The sequence below is a fragment of the Bos indicus genome, chromosome 25, assembly GCF_029378745.1.
Source record: "Bos indicus isolate NIAB-ARS_2022 breed Sahiwal x Tharparkar chromosome 25, NIAB-ARS_B.indTharparkar_mat_pri_1.0, whole genome shotgun sequence".
NCBI lineage: Eukaryota > Metazoa > Chordata > Mammalia > Artiodactyla > Bovidae > Bos > Bos indicus.
This window is the reverse complement of record NC_091784.1, coordinates 21225844-21251483: the sequence shown is the minus strand read 5'-3', so window position 1 is coordinate 21251483 and position 25640 is coordinate 21225844. Positions and strand designations below refer to the sequence as shown.

The following is a 25640-nucleotide window of genomic DNA, read 5'->3' as shown; positions in this document are numbered from 1 at the left end:
GATGCCTTCAAAGCATTTTGTTTTCTTCTCCACTTCATAACCTCTTTAAAGGGATCTCTTTGGGGAAACACCTCCCTCACATGCACAGAGACATGGGACGATTCAAAGAGATGGATCAGCCACCTCCCTCCCCCTCCCCGGCTCTTTTGCTGCTCAGAGGAAGCTGATGCTTAGATGGGAAACAGCTCCGGGGGCCCGGCACCCACGCCCCTTGCCTGTGGATGGTAGAGGTATTCCTCATGTCAAAGTTGGAGGAGCTGATCCTCTCCAGAAACGCCTGGGCCAGTTCAGGTGTGACGTCATAAACCGTGTCCAGCTGCTTGGTGGCGTTGTCATAGCTGATAAACAGCCCAATCTGGTGGAGGAGGCCAGGAACATCAGTGAGGGGCTGCAGGAGCCCTGTGAAGTCCCGCCCCGGTGGCCTGTGCTGCGCCCCACCCCCAGACACCTGGAGATGCCCATTCCTCATTTTCATTGATTTCTTTTTTTTTTTTCTGTAATAGTTTATTACAAGATATTGAATATAGTTCCCTGTGCTATACAGTAGGACCTTGTGGTTTATCTTTTTTATATATAGAGGCATGGACCTGCTAATCCCAAACTCCTAATCGATCGATCCCTCATCCCATTTCCTCTTTGGTAACTGTAAGTGACGTGGATTTCCTAATGGTCTGTTAACTGCTGCTTCAGTTTCTTCTACAATCCAACTGTTATTTAGGAAAGTTTTCCTTTTTTAATATATGAGCAGTTGAACTTTTTTCAAGCTAATATTTGCACATTTATTTCTAGATTTGTTTTATTGAGGTCAGAGAATGTGGTCCACAGATTGTTTGCTTTGGGGAATCAGAATTTTTTAATAGATAAATCAGTTTGCAAATGACCCACAGGTGATTTAAAAAAAGAATGTGTGTTCTCTCGGTAAGATATAAAGTTGGATATATGTATACAATATGTGTGTAAATACCTGTTTACATAATATTTAACACACATTTATTATGTAAATATATACATAATGCATTCAAGTTTATTAAATATACTCTTCAGGTTCTTCTATTATTGTTCACTTTTTGCCTGTGTGTCCCAGAGTGTCGCACTGAGGTCTCCTATATTTTGAGGCACTGTTACTCTTCGCTTAAAGATTTCATAAAGCTGTCTCTCCCTCACAGATTGTGGTCTTCATCCATAAGAAATTCCCTCTGAGTGTTGGTACCCTGTGGCTTCACCTCCCTTCTCCACATGTTTAGAAGATGAAGAAATGTTGAGAACAGCCCCTGGATCTCAAGAAGTCCCTGCTAGGGGGCCCAGCTTCCTGAGAATTTAACCTCTATCGACTTTCTGAAATTCACTCTACTTTGAAAAAGTAAAATGGAGGTCTAATCCATTTTATAACTGAGGGTTATGAGACTGAGAGACATCTGTAATATTCCCAGCCTGTCAGGTAAAAAGAAGAACCTAGGGACTTCCCTCATGGTCCAGTGGCTAAGACTCCATGATCCCAATGCAGGGGGCTCAGGTTCAAAACCTGGTCAGGGAACTAGATCCACGTGCCACAACTGAGGATCCTCCATACTGCAACCAAGACCTGGCACAGCCAAATTAGGAAATAATTTTTTTTAAAGAAAGAGGAACCTAGTTCTGCCTCTGGTTTCATAATAACCAGACATGGTTGGGTGAGTCAGTTCTTGAACAGGCCAGTCATTTGCTGCACACACTTCTTTCACTGGCCAGGATAAAGTTAGGGCACACAGGGTAAAAACTGGTGGCAAGCCCCACACTCTTTATGAAAGCCTCCCTGTCGGCAGCATTCCTTGGAGGCTGAGTTCTAGAATCATGCCTCCCAAGGGATTTTAGTATCATCAGACCAACATCAGGAAAAGGAGAGTAATTCCTGAGCAGTGAGTTAAGCACCATGAATATGTACACTTCTCACTGTAAACTTTAAAGTCCAATCATCGCTCATGCTGAAGTAGCTATCAATAGAAGTAGCCATAAATAGAAGCAGCAATTGATCCATGTTGCTTTTGACTTGGGTTTGTGCTTCCAATGGCTGTAAACTCTATAGCTACAATCCTTGGCATTTCTTGAGTTCAAAAATACCCTTAAATGACCTTTGGTTCATAGCCAGCCTTCTCTTTAGATCATGTTGTTGACATCAGAACTGTCTTAGTTGTCCACAATTCTTTTTGTTTTCTTAGCTCTTCTATACTAGAACACAATCCAGCAACTGACTGCTTGAGGCCTTATTCAAGGAGTTTTCTTTAGATGCTCAAGTTATATTGAGCTAAGGTGAGTGGTCAATTTCCAGGGCACCTTGACTGGCTGGCTGAACATGAGAGGTTTAGAACACACCTTTGTGCACATGCTAAGTTGATTCAGTCGTGTCCGACTCTTTGTGATTTAATGGACTGTAGCCCTCCAGGATCCTCTGTCCATGGGATTCTCCAGGCAAGAATACTGGAGTGGGTTGCATCGCCCTCCCCTCCAGGGGATCTTCCCAACCCAGGGATCGAACCCACGTCTCTTAGGTCTCCTGCATTGGCAGGCAGGTTCTTTACCACTAGCACTTAGGAAGTCCAGAACACACCTTACTTCAGATGTGTTGGTGATGGAGACATGTAAATGTATTTTTCAAACTTACTTCCATGGGACTAATTCTCATAATTTCTTCAAAGGGTAGGTGAACCATGTATCTGCCCAAAATCCATAAGTTTTCTGCACTAACCCATGAAAAAGAATCATCTGCAAAAAAGACAAAACACAGATTAAAAAGTAAATAAATAAAAGCCTATGCACTGGCAAATGATTGTCAAAAATATCTTTGATATCAGGACCTCTTTTTGCATCCATTAATTCATTCAACAGCCAATTTTTGAGAGCCCTCTGCTTACGAGATGCTACACTATACATAGGCAGGGACGGACGTCCACCACTTCGTTATTCATAGTGCGGCTCCTTGGACCAGCAGCCTCAGCACCACTTAGGAACTAGTCAGACATGCAGATTATTTTGTAATACTAAGACCACAAAATATAGTTTCATTTTTAGTTACTAATTTGAAATATATTTGATTATTTTATTACTGCCAGTAACAAATCTTATCTTCCTTATTGATTATTACTGAGTACATGAGCCAACCCAAACCATTTGCCCTTTCTTGAATGCACCCCTAATGGTCTCCAAATCTTTCCTCTCTTGGGACTTTCCCAACAGCCAGACTGCCTTTCCCCTAACCCTTCTGCTTCCAAACCCAGCCTTAAAAACTGAGCTCAAATATTTCCTCTTCCTTGAAGCCCTCTCTCATCTCCTCAGCCAGCAGTATAATTTCTCTCTTCTCTGAATTCCCAGAGAACTTTATCACTCTGTTCAGACATTTGAAATTCCCCATCAGCAAAATGTCAGTGGGATTTTAGGAACAATCATGGTCAGGATCCAAATTCAAATTTCAGTGAACTGGGACTTCTCTGGTGGTCCAGTGGTTAAGAATTCACTTTTCAATACAAAGGGCAAGGGTTCAATCGCTGGTTGGGGAACTAAGGCCCCCACAGGCTGTGAAAAGGTAAAAGTGAAAGTGTTAAGTCATTTAGTCTTGTCTGACTCTTTGTGACCCCATGGACTGTAACCCACCAGGCTCCTCTGTCCCTGGAATTCTCCAGGCAGGAATACTGGAGTAGGTAGCCATTCCCTTCTCCAAGAGATCTTCCCAACTGTGGGGTGTGGCCAAAAAAAAAATTTTTTTTAAGTTTCAGTGAACTAGAATTGGCTGCCATTGCCTAATCCTCCACCTCCAGTAAAAGATTTACAAAGTAAACATTGCATTGGCAGCATTTGAGGGAACTGAAAAAAGCAGGGAGCATTTTTAGGGTGCCATGAATCAGCCACCAAAAGCTATTGCAAGAAGCCATGGGCAACGGCTGATGCCCAGAGGAGATGGTGAGGCCAGCTGATCTGTGGACCATATCACAAGAACCAGAGGGTGCCTCCCCAACCCAAGAATCACAGCTGTTGCTGTGAGCACGGGTAAACATCCTCTAGATGGGAACTCTGAACCCTGACTTGGTTATTAGAAGAAAGGGTGGCCCTGAAGGCGAGATAATTCTGGGGGGAAGCCACTAAATTCACCAAGAACTAAGCTGAGATGTCCATTTTTAATTCATTATTAAGCATGAACTATATTTCTGCAGATCAATGATCCCCAAACTCGGGATATTTTTGACACCCAAAGCATTTCCAGTTACCTCAAGGAGCTTCATGAAAAAGAAGTTTAAAGTCCAAATAGAATTCATTTTAATTCACTTTAGTTTAATAATGGGATTTTATTATTAACATAGGGATTTTATTATTAACATAGGGATTTTAGGAGAGTCTGTCCCTAATTACATTCTGGCAACAAGGACTTAAGGGAAGTCTACAGTCTAGAACTGTGGTGCTGGAGAAGACTCTTGAGAGTCCCATGGACAACAAGGAGATCAAACCAGTCAATCCTAAAGGAAATCAACCCTGAATATTCATTGGAAGGACTGATACCGAAGCTAAAACTCCAATACTATGGCCACCTGATGTGAAGAGTCGACACCCTGATGCTGGGAAAGATTGAGGGCAGGAGGAGAAGGGGTCAAAGGATAAGGATAAGGTCATTGGATGGTGTCAGCAACTCCATGGACATGAATTTGAGCAAACTGCAGGCGATAGTGAAGGACAGGGAAGCCTGGCATGCTGCAGACTATGGGGTCACAAAGACTTGAACATGACCTACCAACCAAACAGTAAGAATCTAGTGGGTGAGTTGAGTGAATTTCCCAGGTTACATAGTGTGAGATTTCCCAGAGGTCACAATTATGCACCAGGCAGAGGGAATTCTGCTGAGCATGGAAGACATTTATTATTCCACTGTTTAATGCTTTTTTTTTTTTTTTTCTCTTTACCCATGCTTTTTTTTACACAAATGTTTAATGCTTTTTTATACACAAATCTCAGAGATGAATTCCAGGAAAAGGACTGGCTGGCACTCCCTCCACTTCCACCCACTGGCTCTCTCTGTCTCCCCCATATACATAGGCTCACTTCCACCTCAGGGCCTTTTATCTGCTGCTTCCCCTGCCTGGAATACTTTTCCTCCAGAGCCTCACACGTCTGATTCCATTTCTCATTTTGGTTTCAAACCAAATGTCGCATACGCAAAGAGCTCTTCTCTGACTCCTTAATCTGGGGGTCAGAAACTACAGCCTGTGGGCCAAACCCACCCAGCATCTCTTTTTGCACAGACTTTAGCTTGGCTTTTTCATTTTTTAATGGTTGCTGCTGCTACTGCTAGTGCTAAGTCGCTTCAGTAGTGTCTGACTCTGTGCAACCCCATAGACAGCAGCCCACCAGGCATCCCCGTCCGGGAAAATCAAAAGAAGAATATTTTGTGACACTTGAAAATTACATGAAATTCACACGTCAGTATCGGTAAATAAGGCTTTCTTTGGTTACAGCTACACCTACTTACTTGCTGTCTAAGGCTGCTTTTCTGTTACACCCACAAAGCCTAAAACATTTACTCTGGCCCTTTACAGAAAACCGTGGCCAAGTCCTGTTCTAGTCTAAAGCAGTAACCCTCTCCATGGCATTGACCGATTTTATTTTCTGCAGAGCTGTTACTCGTATCAGTATTCTCTCTCTCTCCCTCTATTCTTTTTATTTACTTGCCTAAAAGTTTTCTCCACCTTCTCACCCACAATAAAACTATAGCTCCGTAAAGCAAAGACCTGTCTTCTGTTCCTCTGTATCTCCAGTGGCTGACACATAGTAGGCTTTTTTTTTTTAATAAATGTGATTTTTAAAAAAATCACACCCTATCGCATCCATTGGCCACACCCTATGGCATGTGCAATCTTCGTTCCCTGACCAAGAAATGAACCTGTGCCTCCTGCGCTGGAAGGTGGAATCCCAACCACCGGACCACCAGGTAAGTCCAATGGGCTCTTTTTAGGTGTTGAGTTTATTCTGTGTACATTACTAACATTAAAGATTCAACAAGTTGACATTACCTGTGAAACTGTTTGCATTACTAATCTGCATCGCTCTTCTTGTCTTCTTTTTTTTTTTCAATTGTAGTAAAATACACATAACATAAAATTTACCATCTGAATCATTTTTAAGTACACAGTTCAGTGCCATTAAGTACATTCACTTTGCTGGGCAACCAGCACCACCATCCATTTCCAGAACTTTTTCATCTTGCAAAACTGGAACTCTGTACCCATTAAACAGCAACTCTGGGAATTCCCTGGTGGTCCAGTGGCTAGGACTCGGCACTGTCACTGCCGTGGGCCTGGGGTTCAATCCCTGGTCAGGGAACTAAGATCCCACAAGCCACTCGACACAGCCAATAAACAAAATGGAATAAATAAAATAAATAGTAACTCTCCATACTCTTCATTCCTTCCTCTCCCAACCCCTGGCAACCACCACTCTACTTTCCATCTCTATGAATTTGACTATTCCAGAAAATAGTAGGTTTTTAATAAACATCTGTTAGTACACCCATGGCTGATTCATGTCAATGTATGGCAAAAACCACTACAATATTGTAAAGGAATTAGCCTCCAATTAGAATTAATTAATTAATTTACAAAAAAAATAAACATCTGTCAAATAAATCCTGGCCTATTTCTGCTTTGGTTGCCAGGAAGCTTAGTGCTGAATTTCTGGGCTTTACTATCTAGATTTTCTTTAAAAGAACTATATTGTCCCATTTTGATACAGATTTTTAACACAGATTTTGAACTTGTAAACTTGTTATTATTTCCTAAGAACCTAGGACACATCTTTGATTCTAAGATACAGATGATTGTTACTTCAGAGACTTCAACATGTGAAAAATGCACTGATGAGATGGGGTATGTGTGTTTTCCCACAAGCCACATCACGTTCTTTTTGGAAGCCTAGAGAGGTAAACGTCTTAAGCGACAATGAAATCAAATCCCTATTTATAGAGATGAAGCACCACCATGCTTAAGGATGGACTCCGCCTAAAAAGTGCTCCCACCTCAAGGCCTGGGCTCACCAGTCACATTGGAGGATGTCTTCAGAACCCCAGTCATCCAGCAGTAGACAGCCCTCTGGGCGTGGGCCGAGGTCTGGTCATAGAGATCTTTGAACAACGCAGACCTAAACGATGCAAACACGGGTATCAGTTAAGGAACAAACAGATGCAGGCCTGCAGGCAGGGTCCAAACAGCAAATGCACACAAAGCCGTCATCGGTTAAAAGCCTTTCCCGCTCCCCTTGCTATCTGTAGCTGTTTTCCCATTTTCCTCTTTCCATCACATTTAAATATCTGCCAAAGACTGATCTCCATTTCCCAACCACCTGGTCATTTTTTTTTAATAACAGTTTCATTAAGCTGTAATTTGTGTACCATACAATTTGTCCATTTAAAGTACACAACTCAGTGATTTTCAATATATTCATGGACTTGTACAACCATCACTACAATCCATTTTAGAACCCATTTAGTGCCTCAGAAAGGAATCCTGTACTCTTATCTATCACCCCTGAATCTCCAGTGACCCCATCTCTTAGAAACCACTAATCTACTTTCTGTCTCTATAGATTTTCCTCTTCTGGATATTTCAGATAAATGCAGTCATACAATATGTCACACTTGTATCTGGCCTCTTTCACATGGCATGATGTTTTCAAGGTTCATGCACGTTGGGACATGTATCAGTACTTTGTTTGATGGTCAAATTGTATTCTGTTGTACAAATATACCAAATTTCCTTTATCTGCTCATCAGTTGGGCTATTTCCACCTTTTGCTTATTATGAATAATGCTGCTATAATTATTCATGTACAAGTGTTTATGTAACATGCTTCATTTTCCTTGGGTGTAGACCTAGAAGTGGAATTTCTGGGTCAAATCACAACTTTATACTTAGTCTTTTGAGGAACTGCCAGACTGCTTTCCAAAGTAGCTACACTGTTTTACTTTCTCACCAACAGTGTCTGAAGGTTCTGATTTCTCCACCTCCTTGTCAACACTTGTTAGTATCTGACATTTCAGTTTCAGACATCCTGTGGCTATAAAGTGTCTTGGTCACTTTTTAAGTCATGGTCATCTGGTTTCCCCACTGCCACATTACTCCCTGTGGCCCAAATCCCAAATGACCTCCTTGTCACCGCAGCCAGCAGTTCCATTTGGTCCAATCTGAGTTGACCTTTCAGCATTTGGCACTGATCACCCCTCTGGTTCATCCTGGCAAAACAGTTGAGTCTCTTCATCTCGGAAGACTTTGCTCAATTCCACCCACCACTGAAAATCAATTCACCAAATGAGCAATTCGCCAACCTTTCCTAAGCTTAAGGTTGGTCCCTGCCACTCTCCCAGTCACTTCACATGTGAAGAGGCAAACTTTCAATCCATCGTAGGGTCTTCTCTCTGTATCTTTCTTTTCTTCTTTTTCTCCTCACCCTTCCTCCTCCTCCTCCTTCTTGTTTTTCTTCCTCTTTCTCCTCTTATTCCGGTTCTTCCTCTTCCTCTTCTTTCTCTCTTTCTCTTTCAGTTGTTGTTTTGATTTTCATAACAGCAGCGGGGGTGAAAGGGACAGGAGATAGCTATATTCAGTAATTCTGAAAAAATGACAACCATCATTTAAGGGAAAGCTTGCCCATTTGTAACAATGCTCTATCATGATCTAGGTCAAGTTATTCAATCTCACTGTGCCTCAGTTTTCCCATTTGAAAAATGGGAATGGGGTTAATGACATCATCCTCACAAGCAGAAAGGCAGAGTAAGAAGAAGGCAAAACTGAGGTTCAGGAGAACTGGCTTGAGTTCAGATTAAGTGAAGCCCTATGGGGTCACTTCAGGTATACCGTCCCCTTGTTGGGCCTCAGTTTCTTCATCTGTGAAAGAAGAGGTTGGATTAAATGATGCTCATCGGGAAACAGGAAATGGCATATTCTGGACTCCCCAGTGATGATGAGAACCTGCTGTCATGCAGCGTTATACCTGTATTGTTCTGTTGTCTTTCTCTCTATAGGGCCTGAAATCTTTCCCCAGGCTCTTATTCTGGCTTTCTGTTTCTGTGCTGGACATCTGGGTTTTGACTGTCAAGCATCCACCCCCTCTCTTGTCATAACAGCACCTCAGTTTTTCTTGGGAAAATGATGTTTCTCTCACATCCATGTGGTTTGGGTGGAACTGTGAGCCACATGCAAGCCATTCATCTCACCAGATCCCATTGGCCACAGTCATCGGCTCAAGAATGGGCACATGACCTAGTCTGGACCAATGAGAATCAGGTCTAGGACTCTGCTTGGAACTGCTGGGAAAGTCCTCTGGACCAGGCACGCTGAGGAGGGGCCTGGAACTACCCACATTCCGTTGTGGAGAGAGCTTGCCTGGGAGCAAGGCCAACGCAGAGGAGGGCAGAGCTGAGAGATTAAAAAACCGAGACGTTGCTGATGGTGTAATTTGAGCTCCTGGATCCAACCGTGTTCGGTCAGTCTGCTGCCTCTCAAGGAGAAAGTCTCAATTTAGCGCTAGGGAGTCTTCAACACACACTCAGCTCCTTTTTTACCTGAGAACAGGTCCCAAGCTCAGAGCAACATATCCAGCTAAGATTTAATGACACTTTTAAAATTGCTGTTGTATTTATTTTTATGATTCCTTACATGACAGCGATTAAACAACAACAAATACAAATGATACTGGTTTCCCATTTACAGTAACTATACCATATTTACTTTTTAAAAATTTATTTAATTTTATTCAAGTATAGTTGATTTAAAATGTTACCTTAGTTTCAAGTGTACAGCAAAGTGATTCAGTTATACATACATATATATCTATTTTTTTCAGATTCATTCCCCTTATAGATTGTTACCAAATTTGAATCTAGTTCTCTGTGCTATACAGTAGGTCCTTGTTGGTTATTTCTTTTATATACAGCAGCATGTATCATTTTTTACTTTTAATATAGATATTTTAAGCGAATAGAATGAATCACTATTTTTTAAATACATGAAATAAATAATAATACAGGCAGTATACAAATATGGCAAAAATTATGAGGATGATACCAGAATGACTAAAACGTGGGAGACTGTTTTAATTGAGCCATCTCTAAGCTGAACTTGAATATTAACCTGTCCTCACCTGCCTTCTCCCCTCCCTCATGTGTTATCTCCTTGACCTCAGGATAGACTCTGAGGGGCAGTGAGTGGAGTCAGCGGGTTGCGGGGAGGATACTCACAGGTTCTTGAAGGCATCTTCACGCAGGTCGCGTGGGAGCATCCCTGTGATGTCCGGCTGGAGAAAGCGGCCTGAGGACCCCCTCAGCACCCTGCCCAGGATCTCCACACAGTCCAGGGGGTTCAGCACCTGGAAACACCTCTCCAGTGTGATGAGAAACAGGCTGCGGTTCACACCTGGGCTCTGCAAGGCTTGTTTCCGAACCTCTCCCAAGTCAATAATGATGTCGTCCAGCTCCTAAAGCAGTGACAGAAGTCAGCGTTGCCTCTCAATCTGGAAACACTGGGAGGGACCATGCTTAGCAGCAGAGGTGAAATTCAGGACCACTATTAAGCACTATGCTGCTATGTCAAATATGCTAGACTTTTCTGTCACCTGCAGAATACCTTGTCCTTCTCCAGATACATCATGACTGTCACACCTCAGGCCCTTGCTCTCGCTGGAATCCCCACCTCTTTGTCTCAGTGAATTCCAACTCATTCTTTCAGGTCAAGGTCAGTCATCACTGAATCAGTGAAGTATTCTCTGATGTCCTACTTTGGTCAAATCAAACCTCCCTCCACTCTGGGCTTCCAAGAGCATCCTGAACCACACTCCGTGATTAGAAATGCTTACAAACCTATCTTTCCTCCAAGCTAGTGGACCTCAACCCTGGCTGTACATAAGAACGACTAGGGAGATGATCCCCAGCATCACCATAAAGCCTGCTTTCACTGGGCTCTGGCGGAGCCCTGGCATCTGATTTCAGTGTATAGATGAGGCTGAGCCAGGAAAGTGCTGAGGCCCATGCCATGTGCCCAGTGGGATTCCTGGTACGCAGAAGATGTTGAGAAATAACCTGATAGGATGAATGAATGAATCCTTTGGACCGTAGACCCCAGGAACGCTGACAGAGTTTAAGCAAAATTTGACTGTTCACAACTCTGTCCTTCACCCAACATACCTTCCAAAAATAACCACAATTTACTGAGTATGGACTACATGCCAGGCACTGTGCCAAGCATGGAGCAGCCATGTATAGTCTCCTGTTATTCTCACAACAGTCTTATAGATTGAGACTCACAGGTCTGAGGGTCAGATATTCCTAGGTTCAAAACCCAGGCCCTTGACTTATATGTGTGTGTCCCTGCGTAAGTCACTTATCCTTTTTAAGTCTCGGTGTCTTCCTCTCGAATGAAGATAAAAATCAGTGCCTATCTCCTAGATTTACAAAAACCAAATGAGATTTAATGAATGGAGAGTGCTTGGTACCTAGTGAACGCTCAGCAAACATTACATGCTATAATTAACTCACTATCACAGGTGACAAGAAGCGAGATTAGACAACCTGCCCAAAGGCGCACAAAGCTGGGATCTGAAACAAGGGTACTGAATCCAAGCCCACTCATCTAACCATGTTTACAAGTTTCCTAACTTCCGCCATTGCCAACTGGGGCCTAACAGTGCAATGGTGACGAGTGTAACTTGGGGGTTCTGAGGCAGGGGTCTGTGGAGAGTATTAGGGGTGGGGAGTGGAGGGAATCGCATCCTCCCTTTCACGGCTGTGGAACTGACCCCCACCGTCTCCTTCAAGGATGAACATAGGCAGTGACCCAGCAAGGTGGCTTTGAACCAGCAAGAAGCATTGATGTATCATCACTAAAAATCACAAACACTTTCATAACTCACTACCGTTGTTGCAAATGACTGGAAATCTCGCTTACACTCAACATTTCCTCAAAATTACAGAAGCTATTAGACCAACCACTAAACCTTACTATTGAAAGTATTCAAGAATTACTGACCCCCAACTTAGTCTTACGTATTTTGATAAATGTCTTTCAATAGAATCAACTTCCTTGATCATCCTTTGTATTTCATTGTATAGATGTTAACACCTTATTCTGAGAAGGAGCCTGCGGGCCTTGCCACGGGCTCACAGCTAAGAGTCAGGAACCCAGGTTCTTACCTCAGATTTGCCACTTTCAAGCTGTGTAACCTGAAGTTACTTACTCAACCTCTCCAAGCCTGTTTCCTCATCTGAATATTGAAATGGTAAGATTCTAGTTATCCTTATTTCAGAAGGTCCTGGCTTGTTAAACCTTTAGAAGAGTGTTGGCAAATATGGCCCACAGGCCCAATTCAGCCTACCGCCTGTTCCTGTAAATAAAGTTTTATAGGCACACGTCCAGATCCATTCATTTACCTGTCATCTACTTTGACACTACAACCACAGAGTTTAGTAGTTGTGACAGAGACTGTAAGGCCTACAAAGCCTGAAATATTTCTTATCAGGCCCTCTACAGAAACAGCTCACTCATCATTCCCTCAGGATAATACCTGACACATGGTAAATCCTCAATAAACATTAATCCAGACCATTTTCATAGGCCACCATCCTCATTTTTGCTGTATCTTTCATCACCTTTACAATTATTTAGTTTATTTTTTACTTTAAACTGACTTCTTAAAACTTAAATTCATTTCAAAAGGAAAAATTACATCTCCATCAAACTCACAGTTTTGATGTGTGTTTTAATAACAGATATTGAAATTAATTTATGATTAGTAAAATGTTTAAATGCTTCAATTCCCTTAGGAAAATGCTGCTCCACTTTCAACTGTCTCTGAAAAACTCTAAACCTCACCTTTCTGATTCCCAGTGACTCTCTGTGTCTCAGAGGCCTTGCTTTGCTCTTACATAGCCAACCTTATTTTGTGAAAATTACCTGTTTCTGTTTTTGTCTCCTCTGTACCATAAGCTCCTTGAGGGCAGAGACAGTCTTTCATCTCAGAACCCAGTGTCTCCTGGTACATAGTAATCATTCATGGGTATTTATGAAGCCAAATTATTGGGACTCCTCAGTACCCCTCATTTCTTCGTGTGTGTGTGTGTTGTGTAGCCTTTTGTTAATAACTAAAATAGAAGGTACCTGTTGTACAACATAGGTAGTAATTGAATATAACTGGAGATTTTTATATTCTAATACTGCTGCTAAGTCGCTTCAGTCGTGTCCAACTCTGTGTGACCCCATGACGACAGCCCATCAGGCTCCGCCGTCCCTGGGATTCTCCAGGCAAGAACACTGGAGTGGGTTGCCATTTCCTTCTCCAATGCATGAAAGTGAAAAGTGAAAGTGAAGTCGCTCAGTCGTGTCCGACTCCTAGCGACCCCATGGACTGGAGCCCACCAGGCTCCTCCGTCCATGGGATCTTCCAGGCAAGAGTACTGGAGTGGGGTGCCATTGCCTTCTCCGATATTCTAATACAGATCATTTATAAATGCAATATCTATATTAAAAAGCTTCCTCCTTTTTGTGTATAATTTGCAAATTTATTCTGAAAGCAGAGCATATGTGCACAAGTCTGCAAAGAGTGCAAATTTAGGATATGGTAAATGCTTCACAAGTTACTTTCAAAAAGCTGACTGCCACAACTGTGCCTTTACAATACTTTTTTTTTTATCAAAATATTTTTATACCAGTTTCCTCAGACTGCTTTTAACTACAAAGCATTTTTTTACAGAGCTGAAATTGAGGAAGGACTATACCTACTAGAAAAGAAGAAAGTTCTGTTCATTTGAGGTTTCAGAATCCCCCCAAACCAGGACCAGTATCTTGGTAAGGCTTAGGCCAGGATCCTGGACAGAGTGTGACTGTGTGCAGGTGGCATTCCTGAGGGTTCAGACCTGCAGTGAGCTGGGAGAGCTCCAGCTGCACAGCCCACTGAGCTGTCTTGCCAGTTTCTACACTGGCTGGTCTGGGCACCCCTCATTTCTTAGTACTTATAAAGTGTCAGTTTCTCAGTCATGTCCAACTCTTTATGACCCCATTGACTGTAGCCCACCAGGCTCCTCTGTTCACAGGCTTCTCCAGACAAGAATACTGGATTGGGTTGCCTTTCCCTTCTCCAAGGGATCTGCCCAACCCTGGGATCGAACCCAAGTCTCCTGTATAGCAGGTGGATTCTTTACCATCTGAGTTACCATAAGAATATGAATTATAAGGCACTTCATTTGAACTCTGGAGGAAGTAAGACAGAAAATCTAGGTCCCAAGGAGTTTTCAGGGAGGAAATGAAGAAAGGCCAGAATGAGGCTCAATTACATTCAACTTGACAAGCACCAAGTTGAATGCCCTGGACTTGCCCCACTCCCAGGATGCCAAGAAAGCCTCACCAGACGGTCCTTCTTGTCTTCTAAGAGGTATTTCATGGCGGTGTGGAACTGTTGAGCATCTGTCCCCCTCAGGTCCTCCAGCAGCTTCTGGGGCTGGTACAAACGCTGCTCCAGGAGGTTTTCCATGGCTGCCTGGACATGGAATGCTGGGCGAGTCAGTGAGGACAGGACAGGAGCACACCGCCAGCACCCAGCCAAGCCACCTAATTCCCTGCAGGGACTGCAAGCTGGCAGCCTGCACGAGTTTGGCTGAGTTGGCTCCAAAATTTTTAATGAGCTGCCAACATTTAAAATTCAGGAAATTCCTCACAAAAATCCACAAAGATGTGGCAATGCTGGATACATATCCCCTTCTGTGTAATAATCAACAGGCCAAGGGGCAGTCGCTCACTGTAATTACTCTTCCTGATCACCACCCTCCAGGTAGCCGATTATCCTATAGCTGCCTGGTCCCTGCAGGCAATTGAGGTTTCAAGTCCAGAGCAGCTGACCTCTACCCAGATATTTTACTATGCCCAGATGGTCACTGCTCAAACCCCCTGCCATGCTTCAAACCCTCTGCCATGCTCCAAACCCTCTGCACAGGAGCAACATTCAGGCAGCATGAACTGGCTATGCCTCCCCTCCAGGGTAAGGAGCAGAGGCCAGCAGTTTCTCCTAGAGGAGATTTCCTCTGCTATCTGGGGAGCTATTTTCTAAATCTTCCTTAAATAAAAATGCTCTGGAAAGGCAGCAAAGCATCATGGACAAAAGGTAAGCTCTAGAACCAGACAGTTCAGGACATGGAACAACAGACTGGTTCCAAATAGGAAAAGGAGTATGTCAAGGCTGTATATTGTCACCCTGCTTATTTAACTTATATGCAGAGTACATCATGAGAAACGCTGGGCCGGATGAAGCACAAGCTGGAATCAAGATTGCCGGGAGAAATATCAGTAACCTCAGATATGCAGATGACACCACCCTTATGGCAGAACCAGACAACCCACGTGCAAATCCCCACCTTGACACTTACCAGTTGTGCAGCCTCACGCAAGTTCCTTAACTAGGATTGCTAGATAAAATACAGGATGCCCGGCTACATTTGAATTAAAGATAAACAACTAATAATTTTTAGCATAAGTATATCCCAAATATCGCATGGGACGTACTTATACTAAAAATGTATTTGTTATTAATCTGCAAGTCAAATTTAACTGAGATTCCTGAGTTTTGACAAATGGGCAACAGTATCTCCAGGTCTCAGTTTTCTCAGCTGAAAAGTAGGGACAAGAGTCAAACTTACTATGTAAGTAAGGATTAATCCTATATCACAAGGAGTAAATGAGTATGTAAAGTGTTCTCAGTCAGCGCCAGCCATTATCCTCTGTCTTGAATGAGTTGAAGAACTGTTTACTCAATGTCTCTCCCTCTAGAATGAAAAGCCCACATGGGTGGTAAGGTGACTGCCTGTTCTGAGTCTCCAGTGTCTACAACTGTGCCTGGCAGAGACTAGAGGCTGAATGAGTAGGTACTGAACGAATAAATGAATATACAAACAGGAAGAGAGGGAGTATAGCTCAAATCAGGTTAAAATATACACATTTCATGAGGAGCCCTACTGCTAGAGAGAAAAGGGCAAGCACCACTTCTTTATAGATTACACAGACTGATGAACAAGACGAAGAAAGCAGATGCCGTGAGGCCACCAGCCACCTCCATCTAGTGGCTGTAAGTGGTTAACAACCAGCAATCTCAGCGTAGCTCTCACATGAATGTTCATCTTCACCATAAAGTCAGTAAAAGTTGAAACAACAAAGACGTATGTCGGAACTTCATTCATAAGTGATGTGGCCTCTTTGCCGAATCAGGTTACAGTCTTTGAATTTGGAAAGAATGTTCTTTTGGTTTTCTGTGCTCTTCACAGAGTATTGGTAAAGGCACAACATTGCACCCCGTCTACTAATTACGCTAATGAGGTACAGGCTGGCCAGCTCACTGCAGTTCCTACCATGCCCTGCTGCTGCTGCTGCTGCTAAGTCGCTTCAGTCGTGTCCGACTCTGTGCAACCCCATGGACTGCAGCCCACCAGGCTCCCCTGTCCCTGGGATTCTCCAGGCAAGAACACTGGAGTGGGTTGCCATTTCCTTCTCCAATGCATGAAAGTGAAAAGTCAAAGTGAAGTTGCTCAGTCGTGTCCGACTTAGTGACCCCATGGACTGCAGCCTACCAGGCTCCTCCATCCATGGGGTTTTCCAGGCAAGAGTACTGGAGTGGGGTGCCATTCCCTTCTCCACCATGCCCTATTGTTCTCTAATGTAAATATCCATCACCATCTATTTACACACTTGCGCTACTGTTTTTCTTATGGTCGAATTTAAAGGGAAGAAAAATATTTCCTGGACCTGCGGTTGAGAGACTGATAATTATACCCAAAGATCCACTCTCTTGTAATTCCTTTTAGCAACAGAAGCCCACAAGTTTTATCCGGGTACATGGCCTCTCATCTTACTCCTCTGCAGTAAGATGTGACTGTGGACTGTGAGCCAATGAAATGTGAGCAGGAGGAAGTATGCAACCTGCAGGTCACATCCTTAAAGAGAGGCTGTTGACCCTTCACTTCCTCTTTCCCACGGCGCCCTCTCTGGGTTGGAGAATGGATATGTTATTTCAACCACACAAGCAACAACTCCCTAGATGATGATAAAGCAGCAAGACAGAAGGAACCTGGGTCCCCCGGTGGCCTTTTGTGGTAGAGTTGCCTCTCCTCGCTGGACTTCCCACCTGGCCCTGGACTATCACATATAATAGAAATAAGCTAAATTGTTTCCGTTCAGTTCAGTTCAGTCACTCAGTCGTGTCTGACTCTTTGCAATCCCATGAATTGCAGCACGCCAGGCTTCCCTGTCCATCAACAACTCCCGAAGTTCACCCAAACTCATGTCCATCGAGTCGGTGATGCCATCCAGCCATCTCATCCTCTGTCATCCCCTTTTCCTCCTGCCCCCAATCCCTCTCAGCATCAGGGTCTTTTCCAGTGAGTCAACTCTTTGCATGAGGTGGCCAAAGTATTGCAGTTTCAGCTTCAGCATGACTCCTTCCAATGAACACCCAGGACTGATCTCCTTTAGGATATCCTGGCAGTCCAAGGGACTCTCAAGAGCCTTCTCCAACACCACAGTTCAAAAGCATCAATTCTTCGGCGCTCAGCTTTCTTCACAGTCCAACTCTCACATCCATACATGACCACTGGAAAAACCATAGCCTTGACTAGACGGACCTTTGTTGGCAAAGTAATGTCTCTGCTTTTTAATATGCTGTCTAGGTTGGCCATAACTTTCCTTCCAAGGAGTAAGCATCTTTTACTTTCATGGCTGAACTGCTGTAATTTGAGGGGGCTTTGCTGAGAGACAGCAGCTAAGCCTATACCCTATACAGACACCACGTCTCCAACAAAAGTAGAAAAACGAAAGACAGAAGAGCTTATAGCACGTTTCAAAATAAAATGGACAGAACACGTTTCTTTGTGGAAGTGAAGACTAGCTCTCCACCAGTTCTCCAACTCATCTGGCTCCTGAGTTTGCAATCCCTGTGCACTGAGAGCGGAACACAGGGGTGGGTCTCAGATACATACCTTCAGGCTGGGGATGGTGAAGGCAACGTTCCGTGAGTTCAGATAGGCCAGGACTCTGTGGGACAGGTCTGACGTCCACACCTGGGAGCTTCAGTCAAAGACAGACAGAGAAGGTCATGATGACAGGTTCCACTAAGATGGGTAGTCCCCCTACTAGCTGAGAGCTCAGGGGACCGAAGTTCAGAGAGGACAGTGGGAGTGGGCCAGGATGCTAGGAACTCTGTGCTTGGAGGAAGGCGATGTGTTGCCCTGGCACAGTGTGGGGGAGTTTCCAGTATTAGGAACCCACCCAAACACCAGCCTCTCAAAGACAATAATCAGTTTCAGAGCTGTGTGCTATATTCTAAATCCTGTAACAATCCACTCAGATTAACAATCCAAACAGATGGACTTGGACAGGTGTCCCTCCTCCAGGGGATCTTCCCAACCCAGGGATCAAACCCAGGTCTCCCTCACTGCGGGTGGATTCTTTACCAGCTGAGCCACCAGGGAAGCCCCCTGACTATGTTAAATTTACAAAACAAACTCTGTGTATACCATGGGAGGCTGGAACAGCATAGTTAAGACTGTTGGCTCAAAACCTGGATCTGAATCCTGGCTCTACCACTCAACTGTGTGGACTCAGGCAATTTATTGAGTTTTCCTGTGCCCCAGTTTCCCTTTCTATGTAATATAGCTGTTGCTAACTCACTTCAGTCGTGTCCAACTCCGTGTGATCCCATAGACGGAAGCCAACCAGGCTACCCCATCCCTGGGATTCTCCAGGCAAGAGTATTGGAGTGGGTTGCCATTTCCTTCTCCAATGCATGAAAGTGAAAAGTGAAAGTGAAGTCACTCAGCCATGTCCGACTCTTAGTGACCTCATGGACTGCAGACTACCAGGCTCCGCTGCCCATGGGATTTTCCAGGCAAGAGTACTGGAGTGGGGTGCCATTGCCTTCTCCGATGTAATATAGCTAACTGTGAGAATTAAATTTGTCCACACATGTAAAGTGCTAAAACATTGCCAAACACACAGAAAATGCACACCTTCATTCGTAACAGTCAAAAATTGAAAACAACTCAGATGTCCAACAACAGGTGGTAATACCCATTCAATGGAATGCCACTCACTCAGAAAAGGGGAAAGAGTGGGACTTTTGCTTCCAGCTCTTATGGAGTAGCTGGCAGTGGATAAATTCTCCTGCCTTAAACAATTAGAAGGCCTTTTATAACCACATTCTTGTTATAGATAGATAGATAGGCGCTGCTAGATAGATGGATAGAGACAGATAAAAAATTTTAGCCTGCAAGAATATATTCAATACTGTCAACTGGAGTTACCTTAGGGAGAAGAGTGTTTATGGGGTCTTTCACTTTAATATGATTGAGTGCTCCTGTCATGGGGCCCCAAGTCTCCCATCTGTCCTTCATAGCACTTGTTATATTAGAATTGTCTGTTAATGTTTACCTTGCCACAACACTACGTAGTGCCCTGCTCCACAGGGTGGCATCTAACAGTACATAAAGGGACAGTGAGGGACTTTCCTGGTGGTCCAGTGGTTAAGACTCCCATCGCAGGTGGCACCAGTTCGATTCGTGGTCAGGGAACTAAGATCCCACATGCCACATGGTGTGGCCAAATAAAATAAAATGATAGAGCAGTCTAAAAAAATAAAGTGACAGTGAGCCCTGGGGCCAGGCTGCTGGATACACACCCCAGCTTCACCACTTCCCAGCTGAGTGACCTTAAATCACCTCCTTGGGCCTCAGTTTCATTATTCTATCCAATGAGATAACAAAAGGACCTACCTGGGTGGGAGGAGGCTGAGGTTTGTGAGGATTATATGTGTATTCTATGCATAAAGCACTTATAAGAGTACCTGCTACATAGTAAGCACTCAGTAAATGTTAGCTCTTGTGTTACAGCTGCTGCTGCTGCTGCAGCTAAGTCGCTTCAGTCGTGTCCGACTCTGTGCAACCCCATAGACGGCAGCCCACCAGGCTCCCCCATCCCTAGCAGAGGGGGCCAAAACTGTATGGAACAAATGTATCTATTCTAAAACACTTGTGCATTGGATGAATTTTGGATAAACTGGATAAACGAGTATATAGTAGTTTTTACAGTTAAGGGACTTCCATTAAGAAAATCTATTCCATCCCTCCCCCTCCCCTTTAGGATGAGTTACCTTTGGAACTGTATGAGATCCAGCAATGCTACAATGGAAATAAAATGAAAAGACAACTTTAAAAGGAATCATTCCAGAGAGATCACAGGCACCTCCTGTTTGAAATTCTTAGACACAACAAGCAGGGACGGGGGAACATTACCATTCAGGTAGCTTCCATCTATTATTTCTTCCTAAAAGGCAAAGAGATAACATCAAGTTTAACATCCATGAGTTGGCAGTTTCAGCAGAGGGGATGTTGTTTAGAAGAAAATGGAATACTCACCGCCATCTTTTGCAACAATGGGTGCAAATCTGCAACAAAGCCATTGAATATAAAAACGGAATTGAATGGGATGACCTTCACAAATACAGATGGTTAAGAAAAGAGCCCCCAAAAAAGGTTACTCATGAAGGAAATTTTTAGTGAATTTTTATTATACTTGTGCCAGTGTGAGGAAATCTTGGTTTAAGAAACCCTTTTAGAATAACCCTGAAAATTCTACACATACAGGCACATACAGGGCAACAGGCATGCACACATCCCAGAACACTCCATAGCACCACATACCTGAACTGACCTAACCCCACTCCATCCCCTGAGATGTGTGGAAACCGTGACAGATGACTCCTCCCTCGGGACTTACCCTGGGAGTCTGGAACGCTATAACTTGCCACTCCATGGCTCAGGAAAAGGAACAGCCAAAGAGAGCATCTCCAAGGTTCCTGAGACATTCTCCTGCAGTTAATTCAAGCAGACATAATTCAGGGTTGTATATTTTAGACATATTTAAGAATAATCAGAAGACACGGGAAAAACAGATAGACCCAGAATCCCTTAAAGATTTTTTTTTAATTCCATCCACCTTGCTCCATCTAAACTTCTTTGCTGGTGTAAAACACAATCATCTCTCTCCTCAGTTATAATGGCCTGTTTATATTCTTACAACCACCTCTCATACCCCTCAATTGAACAAAGAGGAGTGGGTAAAAGCTATCTGCTATAGTTGACAAGGGACTTACATCTAGAAAATAAAAAGAACTCATACAATTCAGTAAGTAGAAGATGAACAAGCCAAGAGGGAAAAAATATGAACCTGAACTTCATTTTTAAAAAATACAAATGGCCAATAAGCATGTAAAGGACTATCAGTGTCATTCAGTTCAGTTCAGTCGCTCAGTCGTGTCCAACTCTTTGCAACCCCATGGACTGCAGCACGCCAGGCAAATATTAGTTTTCAAGAACATGCTGTTGATAACTAATGAGATACTGTAAGTGAGCCAGACCCTGTGGAGTCTTCCCAGAACGGACCCCCCACTCCCACCATGTCCTCTGCCTGCCTCTTGTGTAAAGAAAGACCCATCCCCAGGTTCCAAAGAGTAAATTCAGAGAAGTGAGAAAATGCAGAAAGGAAGGGAAACAGACAAGCAAGACAAAATAATAATACTTTAGCCATTAAGCCATTAAAAAGTGTCAAGGACCTTTAGTTTCCTTTTAGTTTCTCCTCAAAGACTGAAGATAATATTCTGAGCCACGTCATTTGAGCTGTTTTATAGATACTAAAGCCCCCAATAGGTGGAAGAAGTTAACTGTATTCTCCCCTGCGTGTGTGCACCTCAGTCACTTCAGTCGTGTCCGACTCTTTGTGACCCCATGGATTGTAGTCAGCCAGGCTCCTTTGTCCATGGGATTTCCCAGGCAAGAATATTGGAGCGGATTGCCATGCCTTCCTCCAGGGAATCTTCCCGACCCAGGGACTGAACCCAGGTCTCCTGCGTCTTCTGCATCACAGGCAGTTTGTTTACCGCTGAGCCCCCGGGGAAGCCAGTATGCTGCCCACAAGCACATAAACCCCAGACCAGTTGGAACCAGATGGTCACTCCTGATTACCTCACCAGTAACCAATCAGAAGAATGTCCATGAGCTGATCACCCCAAGTCCCTCCTCTGCCTTCACCCTGTCTTTAAAAATCTTTCCCTGAAAGACTTTGAAGAGTTGGGGGAGACTTTTAAGCACCAGTTGCCCTGGACTCTTTGGTTTGTGCCCTGCAATAAACACAACACTTTCCTTCACCATAACCTGGCGTCTGTAGATTGGCTGTACCCTGTGCAGGCTGCTGCTGCTGCTGCTAAGTCGCATCAGTCGTGGCCGACTCTGTGCGACCCCATAGACAGCAGCACACCAGGCTCCCCCGTCCCTGGGATTCTCGAGGCAAGAACACTGGAATGGGTTGCCATTTCCTTCTCCAATGCATGAAAGTGAAAACTGAAAGTGAAGTTGCTCAGTCGTGTCCAACTCTTTGCAACCCCATGGACTGCAGCCCACCAGGCTCCTCCATGGGATTTTCCAGGCAAGAGTACTGGAGTGGGGTGCCATCGCCTTCTCCGTACAGGGCTCCTACGTCCTTGCAAATTCTTAAGTGATAAGAGAACTAGGAGCTGTGCAGCCACTCTGGAGAACAGTGTGGAGGTTCCTTAAAAACAAATAGAGCTACCATAGATGACTAATAAGGACCTACTGTGTAGCACAGGGAACAGCAGTCCTACTCGTGGGCATATACCCACAGAAAACCATAACAGGAAAAGATAACATGCATCCCATTGTTCATTGGAGCACTATTTACATTCCATCCAGGACATGGAAGCAACCTAAGTCTCCATCAACAGATGAATGGATAAAGAAGATGCAGTACATACATATAATGGAAAATTACTCAGCCATAAACAAAAAGAATGAAATGCCATTTGCAACAACGCGGATTGACCTAGAGACTGTTATACTGAGTGAAGTAAGACAGACAAATATCACATGATATCATTTATATGTGGAATCTTTAAAAAGACTACAAAAGAACTTATCTAGAAAACAGAAGCAGAGTTACAGATATAGAAAATAAACTTATGGTTATGGGACAGGGGAGGGGGAGGGGTAAATTGGAAGATTGGGATTGACATTTACACACTACTGTGTATAAGATAGATACTAATAAGGACCTACTATATAGCACAGGGAACTCTACTCAATACTCTGTAATGATGTATACAGGAAAAGAATCTGAAAAAGAGAAGATAAGGGCTTCCTTGGTACCTACCTCATAGCATCATATGAGGATAAAATTAGCTAATGAAGTAAATCACTTAGAACAATGCTTGGCATGAAGAAAGCCCTACATATGGGTTTAGGAAATAAACAAGCCAAACTGATGTTTTCAAAATTCAAATAATGGGAAAGTGTGGAGAAAGAATGTTCCAGAAAAAGGGAATCAGAAGTGCAAAGGCTGTGACGTTAGGAATGCAACTGACATGTTCAATAAATCACACAAAGATGACAGCAGTAGGTGATATTAGGTCATCGTAAGCACCTTGACTCCTACTTGGAGGGAGACAGGAGCCATTGAGGGATATTAGAATGAGAGCGGGCTTCGCCGGTAGCTCAGCAGTAAAGACTCTGCCCGCAATGCAGGAGACGCAGGAGACCTGGGTTCGATCCCTGGGTTGGAAAGATCCCCTGGAGAAAGAAATGGCAACCCACTCCAGTATACTTCCCAGGAAAATCCCAAGGACAGACGAGCCTGGTGGGTTATAGTCCATGGGGTCACAAAGAGTCAGACACGACTGAAGTGACTGAGCACAGCACAGCCTGAGTGTCAAAGCCATGCTCTGACTTGTAAAATACTAGCTCTATAACCCCAGTTGCTTGTTGAGAATACTCTGAACAAGGGCAACAGGTAAAGCAAAGAGACCAGTAAGAGATGAATAGTGATGACTTAGTCACAGATGGCAGGGAGGCTGGTAAGAAGTGGTTGGGGATATTTTGAAGGGTTGCTGTTGTTCAGTCACTCAGTCACGTCTAACTCTTTGCAATCCCATGGACTGCAGCACTCCAGGCCTTCACCTGTCCTTCCCTGTCCTTCACCATCGTCCAGAGCCTGCTCAAACTTATGTCCATTGAGTCAGTGATGCCATCCAACCATCCTGTCCTCTATCATCCCCTTCTCCTCCTGCCTTCAATCTTGCCCAGCATCAGGGTCTTCTCTAATGAGTCAGCTCTTGGCATCAGGTGGCCAAAATACTGGAGCTTCAGCTTCAGCATCAGTCCTTCCAATTAATATTCAGGATCAATTTCCTTTAGGATTGACTGGTTTGATCTCCTTGCAATCCAAGGGACTCTTAAGAGTCTTCTCCAACACCACAGTTCAAAAGCATCAATTCTTTGACACTTGGACTTCTTTATGGTACAACTCTCACATCCATATGTGACTACTAGGAAAACCATAGCTTTGACTATACAGACCTTTGTAGGCAAAGTGATGTCTCTGCTTTTTAATATGCTGTCTAGGTTTGTTATAAGGAGCAAGCGTCTTTTCATTTTACGGTTGAAGTCACCATCTGCAGTGATTTTGGAGCCCAAGAAAATAAAGCCTGTCACTGTTTCCATTGTTTCTCCATCTATTTGCCATTAAGTGATGGGCTCGGATGTCATGATCTTCATTTTTTGAATATTGAGTTTTAAGCCAGCTTTTTCACTCTCCTCTTTCACCTTCATCAAGAGGCTCTTTAATTCCTCTTTGCTTTCTGCTATAAGGGTGGTGGCATCTGTATCTGAGGTTGCTGATTTTTTGAAGGGTAGAGCCAATAAACTGAATGTGAGGAATAAAAGGCAAGTCACAGACACCTCCAAGGATTTGGGCCTGAGCATTCAGAGAGATGGGAAATAGGAAAAAACCGTAGGAGTTGCAGATTTGAGGAAGATGCCCTGGAGATGTGGACAAGCTAAGCTTGAGATGACCATAAAATATCCAAGTGGACAAAGCAAGTAGGCAGTTTGGCGTTTGAGTCTGCAGTTAGAGCAGGGCTCAGACTGGAGTTATCTACACAGAGCATCCAGCAGATACTTGAACCCAGGCCACTGGATGAGATCACCAAGAAAATGAGCACAAGGGAGAACGTGGGTGAGCTTTAAGGACTGAGACCCAGGTGTTCCTTTGTTAAAATGTTAGGTAGACCAGGTGCAATCAGCAAACTCAACTGTAGGAAACTCCCCAGAATCAACGACCTAGTTTCTTCAGCAAATACACTGCAAATAGAGAGACAGACATAGACACACACACACACACATACACAGACACACACACATACACACAGAGGAAGGAACTAGGAACTTAAAAAACTTAGGAGCTATAACAATTATTCGTAGCATATAGACTTTCTTTGGATCCTAATTGAAGCAAACCATGAAAAACAAAAACTATGGGGCAACTGTGGAAACTTGCTCCCTGTCTGGATATTTGAACATTTTAAAGAATTGCTGTTAACGTTTTTGATAACAGAAATGTGGCTATATTTTTAAAGGAGTACTTATCTTTTAAAGGAGGGATGTTGGTTCACAATCTTGCCCCCATACAGGTAGGGTAAGGAGAAACTGGAGAAAGCAGCAGCCCCTCCAGATTGGTAGATGGCAGGTGTACTAAGCAAGGACACTT

The 25640-nt window shown here is 43.7% G+C and overlaps 1 protein-coding gene and 1 non-coding gene across 2 annotated transcripts in view; one reads left to right on the top strand and one right to left on the bottom strand.

Moving 5' to 3' along the window:
- The window catches only part of OTOA (otoancorin), a 79470-nt gene that overhangs the window by 47790 nt on the left and 6040 nt on the right, over positions 1-25640 (bottom strand). The window contains exons 2-11 of the mRNA XM_070779794.1: positions 20805-20896; positions 20444-20472; positions 20321-20351; positions 20179-20206; positions 18011-18098; positions 14398-14529; positions 10244-10479; positions 7049-7152; positions 2639-2739; positions 216-355 (exon numbers count right to left, since the gene is read on the bottom strand). Coding sequence (XP_070635895.1) covers positions 216-355; positions 2639-2739; positions 7049-7152; positions 10244-10479; positions 14398-14529; positions 18011-18098; positions 20179-20206; positions 20321-20351; positions 20444-20472; positions 20805-20892 — 977 coding nt within the window. The 5' untranslated portion in view covers positions 20893-20896. The remainder of the gene's footprint in view (positions 1-215; positions 356-2638; positions 2740-7048; positions 7153-10243; positions 10480-14397; positions 14530-18010; positions 18099-20178; positions 20207-20320; positions 20352-20443; positions 20473-20804; positions 20897-25640) is intronic.
- TRNAD-GUC (transfer RNA aspartic acid (anticodon GUC)) lies at positions 6266-6339 on the top strand. The gene has a single exon. It is a non-coding gene; the product is annotated as a tRNA-Asp (tRNA).